Source organism: Aquarana catesbeiana, linkage group LG01 (assembly GCF_042186555.1).
Source record: "Aquarana catesbeiana isolate 2022-GZ linkage group LG01, ASM4218655v1, whole genome shotgun sequence".
In the NCBI taxonomy this organism is placed as follows: domain Eukaryota; kingdom Metazoa; phylum Chordata; class Amphibia; order Anura; family Ranidae; genus Aquarana; species Aquarana catesbeiana.
Window position 1 is genome coordinate 191,442,079 of NC_133324.1, and position 14,264 is coordinate 191,456,342.

At 40.3% G+C, this 14,264-nt stretch overlaps 1 protein-coding gene across 5 annotated transcripts in view; it reads left to right on the plus strand.

The window, feature by feature from the left end:
- Positions 1-14,264, plus strand: part of YTHDC2 (YTH N6-methyladenosine RNA binding protein C2) — a 291,475-nt gene that overhangs the window by 126,297 nt on the left and 150,914 nt on the right. For all 5 annotated transcript variants that reach the window (XM_073624629.1, XM_073624630.1, XM_073624631.1 and 2 more), the window contains 2 exons: positions 10,180-10,245; positions 10,329-10,507. In XM_073624629.1, the coding sequence (XP_073480730.1) occupies positions 10,180-10,245; positions 10,329-10,507 (245 nt within the window). The remainder of the gene's footprint in view (positions 1-10,179; positions 10,246-10,328; positions 10,508-14,264) is intronic.

Genomic DNA, 14,264 nt, shown 5'->3' on the forward strand with positions numbered 1-14,264 from the left:
TGGGCTGGGCCGGGCTGGGCCGGGCGGAGGGGCACAACGCAGGTGCTAGCAGGTATCTGGGCTGATCCCGCTAACACTGCGTTTTTGGGAACCCTAAACTGCTGGGGACGCTAGTATAGATCTGATCGGATCAGATATTGATCCGATCAGATACTATACCACTAAGGGAGGTGTACGGTGCGTGCGTGGGTGTTAGCGGTACTGGCGCTAACCTGACGCTGCCTGGTGCTTGCTTGCCAGTTCACCAAAATGCTACCAAAAAAACTGTTAGCGATCGCAGGGATCAGGCCTGACTCTGTGAACGCTGCAGTTATGCGTTTAGTGTTTTGTAAGTGACAGTGATCGATCGATACTGCACTTGGGTGGGCTGGGCGGAGGGGCAAAACGCAGGTGCTAGCGGGTATCTGGGCTGATCCCGCTAACACTGTGTTTTTGGGAACCCTAAACTGCTGGGGACGCTAGTATAGATCTGATCAGATCAGATATTGATCCGATCAGATACTATACCACTAAGGGAGGCGCATGCTGCGTGCGTGGGTGTTAGCGGTACTGGCGCTAATCTGACGCTGCCTGGGGCGACGCATATCACCGCCGGGCGATCAGGGGGCTAAACCTTTATTAGGTAATAAACGGCGGGTGCCCTGACACTATAAAAAATAAACGAACTAACCTGCGTCACCCGTAACGGTTATACGGTGATCAGTGGTGAAAGGATTAACTAGGGGGCAATCAAGGGGTTAAAACATCTATTAGGTAGTATATGGGGGTCCCTGTCACTATAAAACGCTGACGGCGAACCTAAATATTTACCTCACTAACTAGCGTCACCAGCGACACTAATATAGCGATCAGAAAAATGATCGCTTAGCAACACTGGTGACAGGGGGTGATCAAGGGGTTAAAACTTTATTAGGGGGGGTTAGGGGGGTACCCTAGACCTAAAGGGGGGTAATACTCACTGTCCCAACACTGTAACTGTCACAAACTGACACTATGCAGTAATCAGAAAAAAAAAAAAAAAAAAAAACCTGCTGGTGTCAGTTTGTGACAGGGGGGGGGGGTGATTGGGGGGGGATCGGGGGGGGGATCGGGGTGTTTTGTATGCCTGGCATGTTCTACTGTGTGTGTGTGTGTGTTGTGCACTCACATTGATGTCTTCTCCCCTCGGCGCTGGAACGGAAAATACCGAGCCGAGGGGAGATGACATCATTTCCTTTGCTGCTGTTTAGCATACAGCAGCAAAGGAGTGTTCCCATTGGCCGGCGGCGATCGCGAGGGGGGGGCCACGAACGGATGGCCTCCCCCTCATCTCGGATCGCCGGGGAACAGAACGGGACCGCTTCGGGCACCGGGGGGGGGTCCGATTGGACCCCCCACCCGCGAGAGGCAAATCACGTACATGTACGTGATTTTGCCTGCCCGTGCCGCCTTGCCGACGTAAATCGGCGTTAGGCGGTCCTTAAGTGGTTAAGTTAGGACCAGAGACCTGTGGTGATGATAGAAAAAGTAATATATCATCTGCAAATATACATAATTTGTGTGTAATACCTCCTACTTCAATGCCAGTTATAGTTTGGTTTGTTCTGATGTATTGGGCCATGGGTTCGAGTATAAGGGCAAATAATAAGGGAGATAATAGGCAACCCTGTCGGGTACCTCTTTCGATATTAAAGGCATCAGATTTGTATCCAGCATATTTTATATAGACTTTGGGTTTATTATATAATGCTTTGATCCATGTTAAAAAGTGGGGTCCAAAACCCCATTTTTGTAATGAATATTGCATATATTGCCAGGATACTGTGTCAAATGCCCTCTTAATATCGAGAGATAGAAAACATAAAGGGATTTTCCGTTTTCTAGCAATATGTGCCAATAACACTGCCCTGCGTATATTATCGCCTGCCTGTCTATTTGGCATGAAGCCTACTTGATCTCTATGTATTAATTTTCCTATAATGCTATTGAGGCGTTTTGCTATTATTTTTGCTAATAATTTAATATCGAGGTTTAACAGAGAGGCCGATAATTCACACAGGAAGTATCATCAGAAAGGGGTTTTGGGATCATACAAACAATTGCCATTAGTGTTTCTTGCCGAAAAGAATGTCCATCTAGAAGTTTGTTAAAAGTTTCAGTGAGAATGGGAGAGAGTATTTCTGAGAATGTTTTATAGTATAAAGCCGAGTAGCCGTCTGGGCCTGGTCTTTTGTTAAGTTTTAGGTCTTTTATGGCGTTAGCAACTTCATCTATAGTTATAGGCTCATCCAAACTGCTTTTTTGATTCTGAGATAACTCAGGTAAGGTTATTTTTGAGAAGAAGGATTCAGCCTCTGTAGGATTAAATTCATTGTTTGTCTTGTATAAAGTTGCGAGATGTGAGTGAAATTTATGGACTATTTTAACTGGATTACAAGTGTAAACATTTTTTGATAATTTCAAACGTATTGGTTTGAAAGATGTGTTAGTTGAATTTAATGCCCGAGCCAAATATGTACCTGGTTTGTTTGTATTCATGTAGAAATTGTGTTTGGAGCGTTTAAGGGATTTATCAACTGACTCAGTGAGAAATAGATCGTATTCCAATTTAGATTTTTCCAGATGAGATTTTGTACTCTGAGATGGATTATCTTGAAATGATATGTAGGCTGCATTAAAATTGAGTTCTAGTTTTTTTGCTAGATTTTTGCGTTCCCGTTTAAATAGTGCCATTTGTCTTTGTATTGTACCACGCAAGACAGGCTTATGAGCTTCCCACAGTGTTATTGGGGAGATGTCTGTTGTATTATTAATTGATATGTATTCCTTTAAAGCTTGTTCAATGGCCATCTGATGTAGTGAGTGTTTGAGCATTATGTCCGGTAAGTACCACGTTGGGTCATGCGCTTTTGGTATGGCTGAGGCTATAGTAGTGTATACTGCATTATGGTCAGACCACGGAATCGGAATTATATCTGATGCAATAATTTCTGGTATCATTCCTATTGTTAGAAAAATATGATCTATTCTGGTGAAGGTTTGATGAGGGTGCGAGAAATAAGTGAATTTCTTTTTCATTGGGTTACTCTCTCTCCACGAATCTACCAGATTGTATTTGGAAAGAAGTTGAGAAAAAGGTAATCTAGAGGTTATTTTGGATGGTGTAAAAGGTGATTTATCTAGAAATGGGAGAAGGACCTGGTTCGAATCCCCACACATTATCACTGTTCCTATTTTGTGTGTATTAATCACTTGTAATATATGTGAGAGGAATGGTGTAGGTTGTTTGTTAGGAGCATAGTAGGAAATCACCGTGATTGCTGTATCCATTATATAACCCATGAGTATCAGGTATCTACCTTCTGGGTCTTTAATTTCTGATGATAAGGTGAATGGTGTGGATCGGTGAAATGCAATTAGAGTTCCCCTTTGCTTGGTACAGGCAGGAGCCGTGTAAATTTGTTGATAAAAAGGAGAAATATATTTTGGAGTAGAATCTTTGGTGAAGTGTGTTTCTTGGAGGCATACTATGTGAGCCTTCTTGTTATGAAAAGTACGGAAGGCTTTGGTCCTTTTTTGAGGGACATTTATTCCCTGAACATTCAGGGAAAGTATATTCAGTGGTGCCATGGCAATAGATCAAATAGTTTTGACATACTTTTTGTTATGCAGAGCTGACTGCGCAGATCAACTTGTGTGGACTGAAGAGATGAATAGATAGAAAAGAAACCAGTGAATTCTGGAGTAAAGAGTAAACAAAAAACATATGAGATTAGATGATACATTGTATAAATTATTTTTTGCAAGTAATCACAATTTACCCGTGAAAGAGAGTAAATATCTCTCTCAGGGGAATAAGTGCCTTCGTCACACTCCCACATAATGTGGTTGGGAGAATGAGGAGGGCTAATGGGGGTACACGGATCTTCCGCTTACAGGAGAGAAGTGCTATGTCAAAAGACATCAAAATGATGTTTCATTAATTGGAGTGCAGAATATAGTTTTTGTTGAAATTATTTATTCCAGGGTGGTTGTATACGGTTAGTCTTGCCCTAGGCTAAATAATTCAGTTAGAAAGGTACTGTTAATAACTTTGTATTGATGAAGATAGTTTGAATTATTTTGGGATTTTAACCCTTTTAGAGTAAACAATTACATATTTTATTCATATGTAACTGTTTAGATATGTTAACTCATAAAATTGAGGTTGTATTGCTTCAGATTAGAATAAACAAAAACATAATTCTAGGAACTAGTTAGGTAATAATATATTTGTTTTAAGAAAAGAAAGAAAAAGCTTCCATTACTTCTGGATTATTGAACATATTTGTCCTAAAAAGTAATAAATCTATTGTTATTACCTGATAATATATAACTGAACAAGAATTTCCTTATTTCACTTATATATTCTAAGGCTATATGAATCAGAAGTAATAAGAAATATAACTGGAATGTAACATGATCCCACACAGTGTGTGACTATCAGAATGCAGTTACATTCAGTTATAAATACAGGTTTTTTATAGAGAACCATCTCTTAGTATAATAAATGAAGAGATATCAGGAATTAGGATGTCAGTCCATTGAATCTTCTTGGTCCATGGATGATGTGGCATAACGGCCTCTTTTGTGAGAATGATGATTCCCATTTTGTTCTGAAATTTTCTGAGTGCTGCCTGAAGGTGAAGATGATGCCATTCTTCTGCGTGTGGGAGAGTTGCTGCTTGTGGGTTCTGTCAGATTTAATTTTAAAAGGGTTTGTTGTAGTTCATCTGCTGATCTGCTTCTGTAAATTGTACCTTGGTAGTTAAATCTGACTGAAAAGGGGAAGCCCCATTGATACATAATTTTGTGGCGTTGCAGTTCCATTAGTTGGGGTTTCATGGATCGTCTTTTAGTAATAGTAAGTTGGGATAGGTCAGCAAAAATTTGATAATTGTGTCCTTGAAAATTAAGTTCCTTTTTTTCTCTTGCAGCAATTAGTATTTGTTCTTTCGTTCTGTAATAATGAAATTTTGTGATTATATCACGTGGGGGTCCATCTTTCTTTTTGGCTGTGAGGGCTCTGTGTACTCTGTCCAGTTCTAAACGTTCAATAGGGATATCTGGCTTTAGTTCTTGTAATAGAGCAGTAATAGTAGATTGCAGATCTGTCACAGTTTCAGGTATTCCCCTTATGCGCAAGTTTGAACGTCTGGCTCTATTTTCGTAATCTTCGAGCTTAGTTTGAAGTATTAAATTCTCTTCTTTTAATTGTTCCAATTCTGTTATATTTTCTTGGGTTGTAATTTCAATTTCATCCATTTTTATTTCTAAGGCTGCGGTGCGGTTTCCCAGCTCTCCTATTTCTTTGGTTAGGCTTTTTGTTATTTGGTCTGAGGTTTGTTTTAAAGCCTTATGAAGCATCTTTTCAAATTGTAATAATATTACTGGGGATGCTGAGGAGGCTTGTGGAGAAGTTTGTGAGAGGGTTTGTTCTGTATCTGACTCAAATGGAGAGTCTTGCTGTGACATTTTCTGTCTGTGAGAGCGCCCTGATGCTGTATATTGTGAGGTGACTGGAGCTGCTTTAGTTGCAGTGAGTGCCTGTGAGCTCTTTGTGAGGTGATTTTTATTTCTGCCACGGTTTCCTCCCAGTACCATTTTTCCTGCCCAAACTTTCACAGTTTGTTCCCTGGGGCAAAAAGGTTCAAATGGATACCTTTTGAGCCTGCAGGCTCCGCTTTGTCCTTCTCTTCTCTCCTCAGCGGTGCGGAGCTCTAACAATGCATGTCTGCTCCGCTAGGCTCCGCCCATCTCCCCCCCGGCTTTACTATTTCAATTATTAAACACTGTTGCATGATGAATGCATTTAAGGTAATCGTAACTCATTTCAAGTCACCTTTAATACATCATTTAATGTAGCATTTTCTTCTAGATCCTTACATCATTAAGTCCTCATGCACACGGACGTTTTTACAGCTGCTTTTTTGAGCTTTTTTTGCAGCTTAAAAAGGCCTGTCTATGTTAGTCTATGGCTTCATGCCCACCTAGGCGTTTTTGAGCTGCAAGTGGCATAGGCGTTTTTAAGCTGTAAAAAAAACCCAGGACCAGTGGGTTCTGAAAGAGGTTTTTCAGCTGTAAAAACGCTCTAACGCTGAAAAACGCTCAAAAACGCTCAAAAACGTCATTCACCAATGTTTTTTAGCGTTTTTGATCCATTGAAAAGAAAAAAAAAAAAAACGCTCAAAAACGCTAACGCGGAAAAACGCTCAAAAACGCTGAAAAAAGCTGAAAAAAGTAAAAAAAAAATCACTGCAAAGATACTGGCGTTTTCATAACGTTTTTTTAACAGCCTGTGTGCATGAGGGCTAAGTCTTATTAAGCAGGAATGTTGTGTTTGAGAAGTTTCCTGATGTTTGGATTTTACAGGCACACAGGCTAAATAAAGTTAAAAATAAATAAATAAATAATACAAATGGGAGAAAAAATTAGCTTTTGCATGTGTTGGATTAAATTTTTTTTTTTTCAGTTGAAGGTATTGGCTAAATAGGTGCTCTGTGAAGCAGATCCATTAAGGGCTGAATGGGTGATGTACTAAACAGATCATGTAAGGGCACATGCGCAACTAACTGATGGGCATTTAAACAAATTAATCAATGCCCATATATGCTCAGTGAAGTTTTTGGTTTGTCCTGCAACGTTACAAAATAAATGCATGCTGGAGGACTAGTCCCAATTGATTCTGCTGCCTGTGCTCTCTTAGCGGGATAACGGGAACTTTTTTTCTGTTGGAGAAATTGTCATGGCATGGGCTGTAGATGCATTATACCACCTACTGTGCATATACTGTATGTAACCTATGACTTCAGTTTAAAAAAATCAGCCCCACTACTGTCATTGATGTGTAGTATGACAGTTGCTTTGCTAGAGTACAGTAACTGTGAAATGCCACATCCTAACAAAAGGCATACCTTACTAGTGTTTATCAGTTTGCAGCTTTAGTTTAATTTAAGAAGGCCCATGGTCACATGTCTGTGACGTGGATTATTTTTTTTTTTTACTATGGAAAATATACACGGATAATTCAATAAAGTATCACAAAGGGCATTGATGATGTACAAAGTCATTAATCCTAATAACCTTTGTGATTGCACCATGCCATATTGAATAAGCCCAAGAGTGTTAAGGATCCTACACAAAAAAGTGCAGTTTTATGAGCAGGTATAATGTAAGATATAGATAAGTAAGATGAGAATGAAAACGGCGCTGCCCTCTATATTATTATTAAGTAACGGGTAAAAGCGTCAAAAGATCCAAACTGAATCCAGATGACTCCGATGCATAAAAGCTCCACCAATATCAAAACATAATACGGTCTAAACCAGAGTGGATCATATATTTGGAGATAACCAAAATTTCAAAAAACACCAGTACTTTAGAAACTACTGAATAAAATGCATCCCCCCAGCGGGATAAAAGTGTCATCCAGAGCGGAATATATAATAAATGAATGAAAAAATTATTATGGTGAACAGTGCGAAAGAAGGACAGTGCAAAAAAGAAAAAAATTGAGAATTTAACCCCAGGGTTCAAAAATATTTGAACAAAATAGCGCCAAAGAAAAAATGATTAGATAGTGAAAGAGTATGTGTGCAAATTATTATCAGTGTGATGTCCGTGTTGCCCCTTCCATATATATATATGCAAAGAATTGAGTAGGGTTGTGTTTGACCCCAATGTTCAAAAATATTGGGACAGTATGGCGCTTGTGAAACGTAAGGTGTCCTTCTGTGTGCAACGTGAGATGTCCTTCTGAGTGACAAACTAAATTATAATTCAATTAAACCACTCTAAGTGCATAAATTACAGTAAATAAAAATATATATACAATTGATTCCAATTTCTTTTGTTTGTAACAGGTGATATAGTTAATTTCTAAAAAGTTTTTATATATAATCCATGCAGAAAAGAGTGTTGTTAACCAGGTGGGGAGAACAGAGTTCAACTGTAAATGCTGTTTATTTCACCCTAGAGGGTACACCGCAGTGACTTCTGTGCGATTTGAGGTGACTTGAACTGCTCGCCCCCCAGTGCTACCCCACTCACCAGAAATAATCACCCCTACAGGGGTACCAAGCGACAAAGTGGGTGCCTTAGGGCGGATGATGTTCACTCCAAAAATGCTTCCATTCCTCTGCGCGATCCTTACGGCTGTTCCAGGGAAAGTATGTGCTCTGATATGACCATGCTACTCCAGCAGTGTACCACCTTAATCTGTTAAACTCTCCAGATATCCAGAGAAAAGAGAAACACAAGGGGCTGCCTTCGTGAAGTATGTCAAGTTGTTTATTCCATATAAGCAAAGAAAGTCCAAAAGATACAAGCCACAATGTAAGTAATAATGAAACAGACAACGCTGTGTGCAAGGAAGGGACCAGCAGCGATCTGCGAGCGTGCGTCCCAGCTTGCGTTTCAGCGTCCACTTCTGGGTATGACGTGTGAGCGTGACTCCGCCTTACGCGTTTCGTCATAGGACGTTTTCAAAGACTTTGTCGACGCCTACGCTTCACACTATAATATAGTCCTGCGGCCCACAACGCCACTCCCCTTATTATGGTAATGTCGCTCGGGGGGAGGATGCGTTGTGGCCGCTAGACTGCAGAGATGTATTACATACATAAAGCAGAACTAAGTGCTTTCCAATCATTCTACAAACTGTTCACCGCTATTTATACTCCAACTGCTCACTGTTATGATGACCTCTAGACTAAATACAGTGCATTTAGAACGGGTGTGTATAAGTTGGTCAGATTGGGAGTAATATCTCCTAGTGTATTGTGTGTAAATGGAGACAAATAGCAGTGATTGGGCATCAGTGCATCGTTAATTACGATAAAAAAATATATATAGCACATACATATACTTTTATATATATTTTTATGTATATACTTTTATATACGTGTTTTCATATATTTTTTATATTTTTGCTTGTTTTTATTATTTGGTTGAACTAAAGCAGTTAGTATTTATATCTAATCGTAATTAACGATGCACTGATGCACAATCACTGCTATTTGTCTCCATTTACACACAATACACCAGGAGAGTGAACATCATCCGCCCTAAGGCACCCACTTTGTCGCTTGGTACCCCTGTAGGGGTGATTATTTCTGGTGAGTGGGGTAGCACTGGGGGGGCGAGCACTTCAAGTCACCTTATGAAAAATCGCACAGAAGTCACTGCGGTGTACCCTCTAGGGTGAAATAAACAGCATTTACAGTTGAACTCTGTTCTCCCCACCTGGTTAACAACACTCTTTTTTGCATGGATTATATATAAAAACTTTTTAGAAATTAACTATATCACCTGTTACAAACAAAAGAAATTGGAATCAATTGTATATATATTTTTATTTACTGTAATTTATGCACAGGGAGTGGTTTAATTGAATTATAATTTAGTTTGTCACTCAGGACATCTCACGTTTCACACAGAAGGACACCGTACGTTTCACAAGCGCCATACTGTCCCAATATTTTTGAACATTGGGGTCAAACACAACCCTACTCAATTCTTTGCATATATATATGGAAGGGGCAACATGGACATCACACTGATAATAATTTGCACACATACTCTTTCACTATCTAATCATTTTTTCTTTGGCGCCATTTTGTCCCAATATTTTTGAACCCTGGGGTTAAATTCTCAATTTTTTTCTTTTTTGCACTGTCCTTCTTTCGCACTGTTCACCATAATAATTATTTCATTCATTTATTATATATTCCACTCTGGATGACACTTTTATCCCGCTGGGGGGACGCATTTTATTCAGTAGTTTCTAAAGTACTGGTGTTTTTTGAAATTTTGGTTATCTCCAAATATATGATCCACTCTGGTTTAGACCGTATTATGTTTTGATATTGGTGGAGCTTTTATGCATCGGAGTCATCTGGATTCAGTTTGGATCTTGTGACACTTTTACCCGTTACTTAATAATAATATAGAGGGCAGCGCCGTTTTCATTCTCATCTTACTTATCTACTATGCAATTAGACCCCTAGGGGTACTAATTAGAGATAGGCAGCAGCTCTTATACTGTCCTAAGCGCGGATCTATCTATTTATATAATGTAAGATATAATGGCTGTTTTGAGTGTATTTTTATGATGTGTAACAAAATAAAAACACATTTTCCGCTCACTGTTTTTCTTGGTAGGTTGGCTGTGGACTGGGCTAGGCACTTTGTTCAGGCTGAAGTTGTTGATCTGCTGGAGTCCTACAGGTACAATGTGTTTTAATATTCAGTTTTCATGTTTTGGATACTCTATTGCTAACAAATCACCAATTTTTGTTATGTTGTCTTAGTGCTTCACGGGACCCAAACAGTTTAGATGAATCCTCTCTGGTCCAGGCTGACGGCAGTAACCTGAGTGAAGAGGAGCAAGAACTCCTCAAAGCATACCACCACAGTTTTGATGATGAAAGGGTGGACCTTGATCTGATAATGCATGTACTTTATAACATTTGTCAAAGCTCTGAGTCAGGTACTTTGTCACGAGTGCATGAGATGTGCTGAATGACTGTTAAAGAAGTTGGGACATCTTCTGGGATCTTTTTCTGAACTGACCTGTGTGTGCATTGCAGCATATCCCTGTCAGATTTTTTTTTCCCCTTTTTGTGTCCCCACTGGGGATATTGCCTCTTACTACTTGCCCTCTGTTACAGTGGTCAATAGGGATTTCCCCTTCAGTGGGAACACAAGCAAACCTAAAAAACATGCAGTGAGTCTAACCCTACCCATGAGGGGATTAGCATTTATTTGCAGTGCAGTATATTGTGTGGAGTGGGTGCTGTGGTCCAGAATTTAACCTGTCTTTTGAGAATTAAATTTGGGGGCTACCATTGCAGTCCTCATTCCAAAAATGTTGGTTTATCTAGAACAAGTTGGTTGATCTAGATGGAACAAGTATGAAGATTAGAAAAGCCAAGCAAATAGCCCTGCAACTAGAATTTTTTATAAAAACAGGTTTAAAAGAATCTGTATAATTTATAAGAATCTATAACAGCTGCATAGATTTGCAGGTGTACAGTGCCTAGCCAGGACCCAATTTATACATACAAGAGTATTTAATCACTTAATGCCCGCACTATAGTCGAAAGATGGCTACATCGCTGGATTACATTGCCGGGAGAGCGTACATGGACGTCCTCAGGCACCTGCACTGCTCCCACGCGCCCCCTGCAACGCACTCTGTGATCACTGAGTCCTTTACCACATCATCAGCTGTCAACCAATCACAGCTGATCACATGATGTAAACAGAAGCTGGTAACCTGCCTTTTTTCCCCCTCATGCTGAGAATGCGAGAAGAAAAAAATTGCCGATTTCCGGCTTCTGTAAAAGGGACATTGGTCCCACACAGTCACCACCAGTGCTCCTAAGTAGTGCCCACCAGTGCCACCTACCAGTGCCCATCAGTACTGCTAACCAGTGGCCATCAGTGCTGCCAATTAGTGCCTCATCAGTGCTACCTGTCAGTGCAGCCTCATCAACGCACATTAATGAAGGAGAAAAATACCTCCAAAATTTTCAGGTTTTTTTTTTTTCTTTAGCAAAAAATAAAAAAACCCAGTGGTGATTAAATACCACCAAAAGAAAGCTCTATTTGTGTGAAAAAATTGATAACAATTTCATATAGGTACAGCATGACCGTGCAATTGTCATTCAAAGAGCGACAGCGCTGAAAGCTGAAAATTGGCCTAGGCAGGAAGGGGGTATACAGTATCTCAAAAAAGTGAGTACACCCCTCACATTTTTGTAGTATTATATAATATTTTATCATGTATTTTCATGTGACAACACTGAAGAAATGACACTTTGATACAATGTAAAGTAGTGATTGTAAGGCTTGTATAACAGTGTAAATTTTCTGTCCCCTCAAAATAACTCAGCACCCAGCCATTAATTTCTAAACCTCTGGCAACAAAAGTGAGTACATCCCTAAGTGAATATGTCCAAATTTGCCCCCAATTAGCCATTTTCCCTCCCCGGTGTCATTCTACTCATTAGTGTTACAAGGTCTCAGCTGTGAATGGGGAGCAGCTGTGTTAAATTTGGTGTTATCGCTCTCAGTCTCTCATAGTGGTCACTGGAAGTTCATCATGGCACCTCATGGCAAAGAACTCTCTGAGGATCTGAAAAAAAGAATTATTGCTCTACATAAAGATGGCCTAGGCTATAAGAAGATTGCCAAGACCCTGAAACTGAGCTGCAGCACGGTGGCCAAGACCATACAGTGGTTTAACAGGACAGATTCCACTCAGAACAGGCCTCGCCATGGTCGACCAAAGAGGTGCACATGCTCAGTGTCCAATCCAGAGGTTGTCTTTGGGAAATGGACCTATGAGTGCAATGCCAGCATTGCTGCAGAGTTTGAAGGGGTGGGGGGGTCAGCCTTTCAGTGCTCAGACCATAAGCCGCACACTGCATCAAATTGGTCTGCATGGCTATTGTCCCAGAAGGAAGCCTCTTCTAAAGATGATGCAAAAGAAAGTTCGCAAACCGTTTGCTGAAGACAAGCAGACTAAGGACATGGATTACTGGAACCATGTCCTGTGGTCTGATGAGACCGAGATAACCATATTTGGTTCAGATGGTGTCAAGCGTGCGTGTTGGCAACCAGGTGAGGAGCACAAAGACAAGTGTGTCTTGCCTACAGTCAAGCATGGTATTTGGAGTGTCATGGTCTGGGGCTGCATGAGTGCTGCTGGCACTGGGGAGCTACAGTTCATTGAGGGAACCATGAAAGCCAATATGTTCTGTGACATACTGAAGCAGAGCATGATCCCCTCCCTTCGGAGACTGGGCCGCAGGGCAGTATTCCAACATAACCCCAAACACACCTCCAGGATGACCACTTTCTTGCTAAAGAAGCTGAGGGTAAAGGTGATGGACTGGCCAAGCCCTTCTCCAGACTTAAACCCTGTGGGGCATCCTCAAACGGAAGGTGGAAGAGCTCAAGGTCTCTAACATCCACCAGCTCCGTGATGTCATGTAGTAGTGGAAGAGGTCTCCAGTGGCAACCTGTGAAGCTCTGGTGAACTCCATGCCCAAGGGGGTTAAGGCTGTGCTGGAAAATAATGGTGGCCATACAAAATATTGACACTTTGGGCCCAATTTGGACATTTTCACTTAGGGGTGTACTCCCTTTTGTTGCCAGCGGTTTAGACATTAATGGCTGTGTGTTGAGTTATTTTGAGGGGACAGCAAATTTACACTGTTATACAAGCTGTACATTCACTACTTTACATTTTAGCAAAGTGTAATTTCTTCAGTGTTGTCACATGAAAAGATATAATAAAATATTTTTAAAAATGTTTTGAAATAGAGGATGGTTTCATGCTGATATTATTCCAGTGCTTTTCTCAGAAGCAATAACAATCTGTTACAGCACAACAGATTTCTCTTCTATTTGGCAACAAGGAACTGTTGAGGGTAATCCGTTTGGTTCAATCTAATGAGGGCATTTAAATTTGTTGATCTAAGCTTCCACCTTAGCTACTCATATACTGCTCAATTTTCTCTATGTGAGCCCCTTTTTACAAGAGAAAATCAGATGATCTTCCCATCCATACTAATAACATATATGGAGGAATCTGCATTGCTGTCTATTGTATCAAGGGAGTTATGGCACCTGCAGCTGCCTGAATACCCAAACAGTGACTGCATCTGACAGGATGCAATCACTATTTGGTCGATCATTTTCTTACAGGCTCAGTCAATTTTTAAAGGAAAAAACTGTGCTTAAAAATCTTGAGATAAAAACCACAAATACAAAATACAAAAATGAGTGAAACAAAAGCAGTAGTTATACAAGCTGCTACTCTACATTGTGATATAGGCACAGTCAAAACACAAAAAAAAAATTTGCAAATATTAATGCAAAAGCATAATAAAAAATATAGAACACGTGCTACAAATTAATCCCAGTATAGAATCCAAAGGGATGCTGCAAGAGTTAATTATTAAGAGAATATGTAAAGTCTTCCTTATATGTGACCCAGGTGTTAATACACACAGTCACCGTCCATCACCATGTGCAAAGTCCGCAGAAGACACCGCCACCTTGGAATGGTAAAATTGTGGCTTACCACCTAGAATGGACCTTCTTCAATCAAGAAAGGTCAAAAGCTCTTTTGGCTAAATAGCTAGCCATGGCCTCGCAGAGATGTTCCTGCAGGGTCTCTTTGAGCCGAGGTAAAGGTCATCCAACCACACTCTCCATGGTATCATACACAAAAA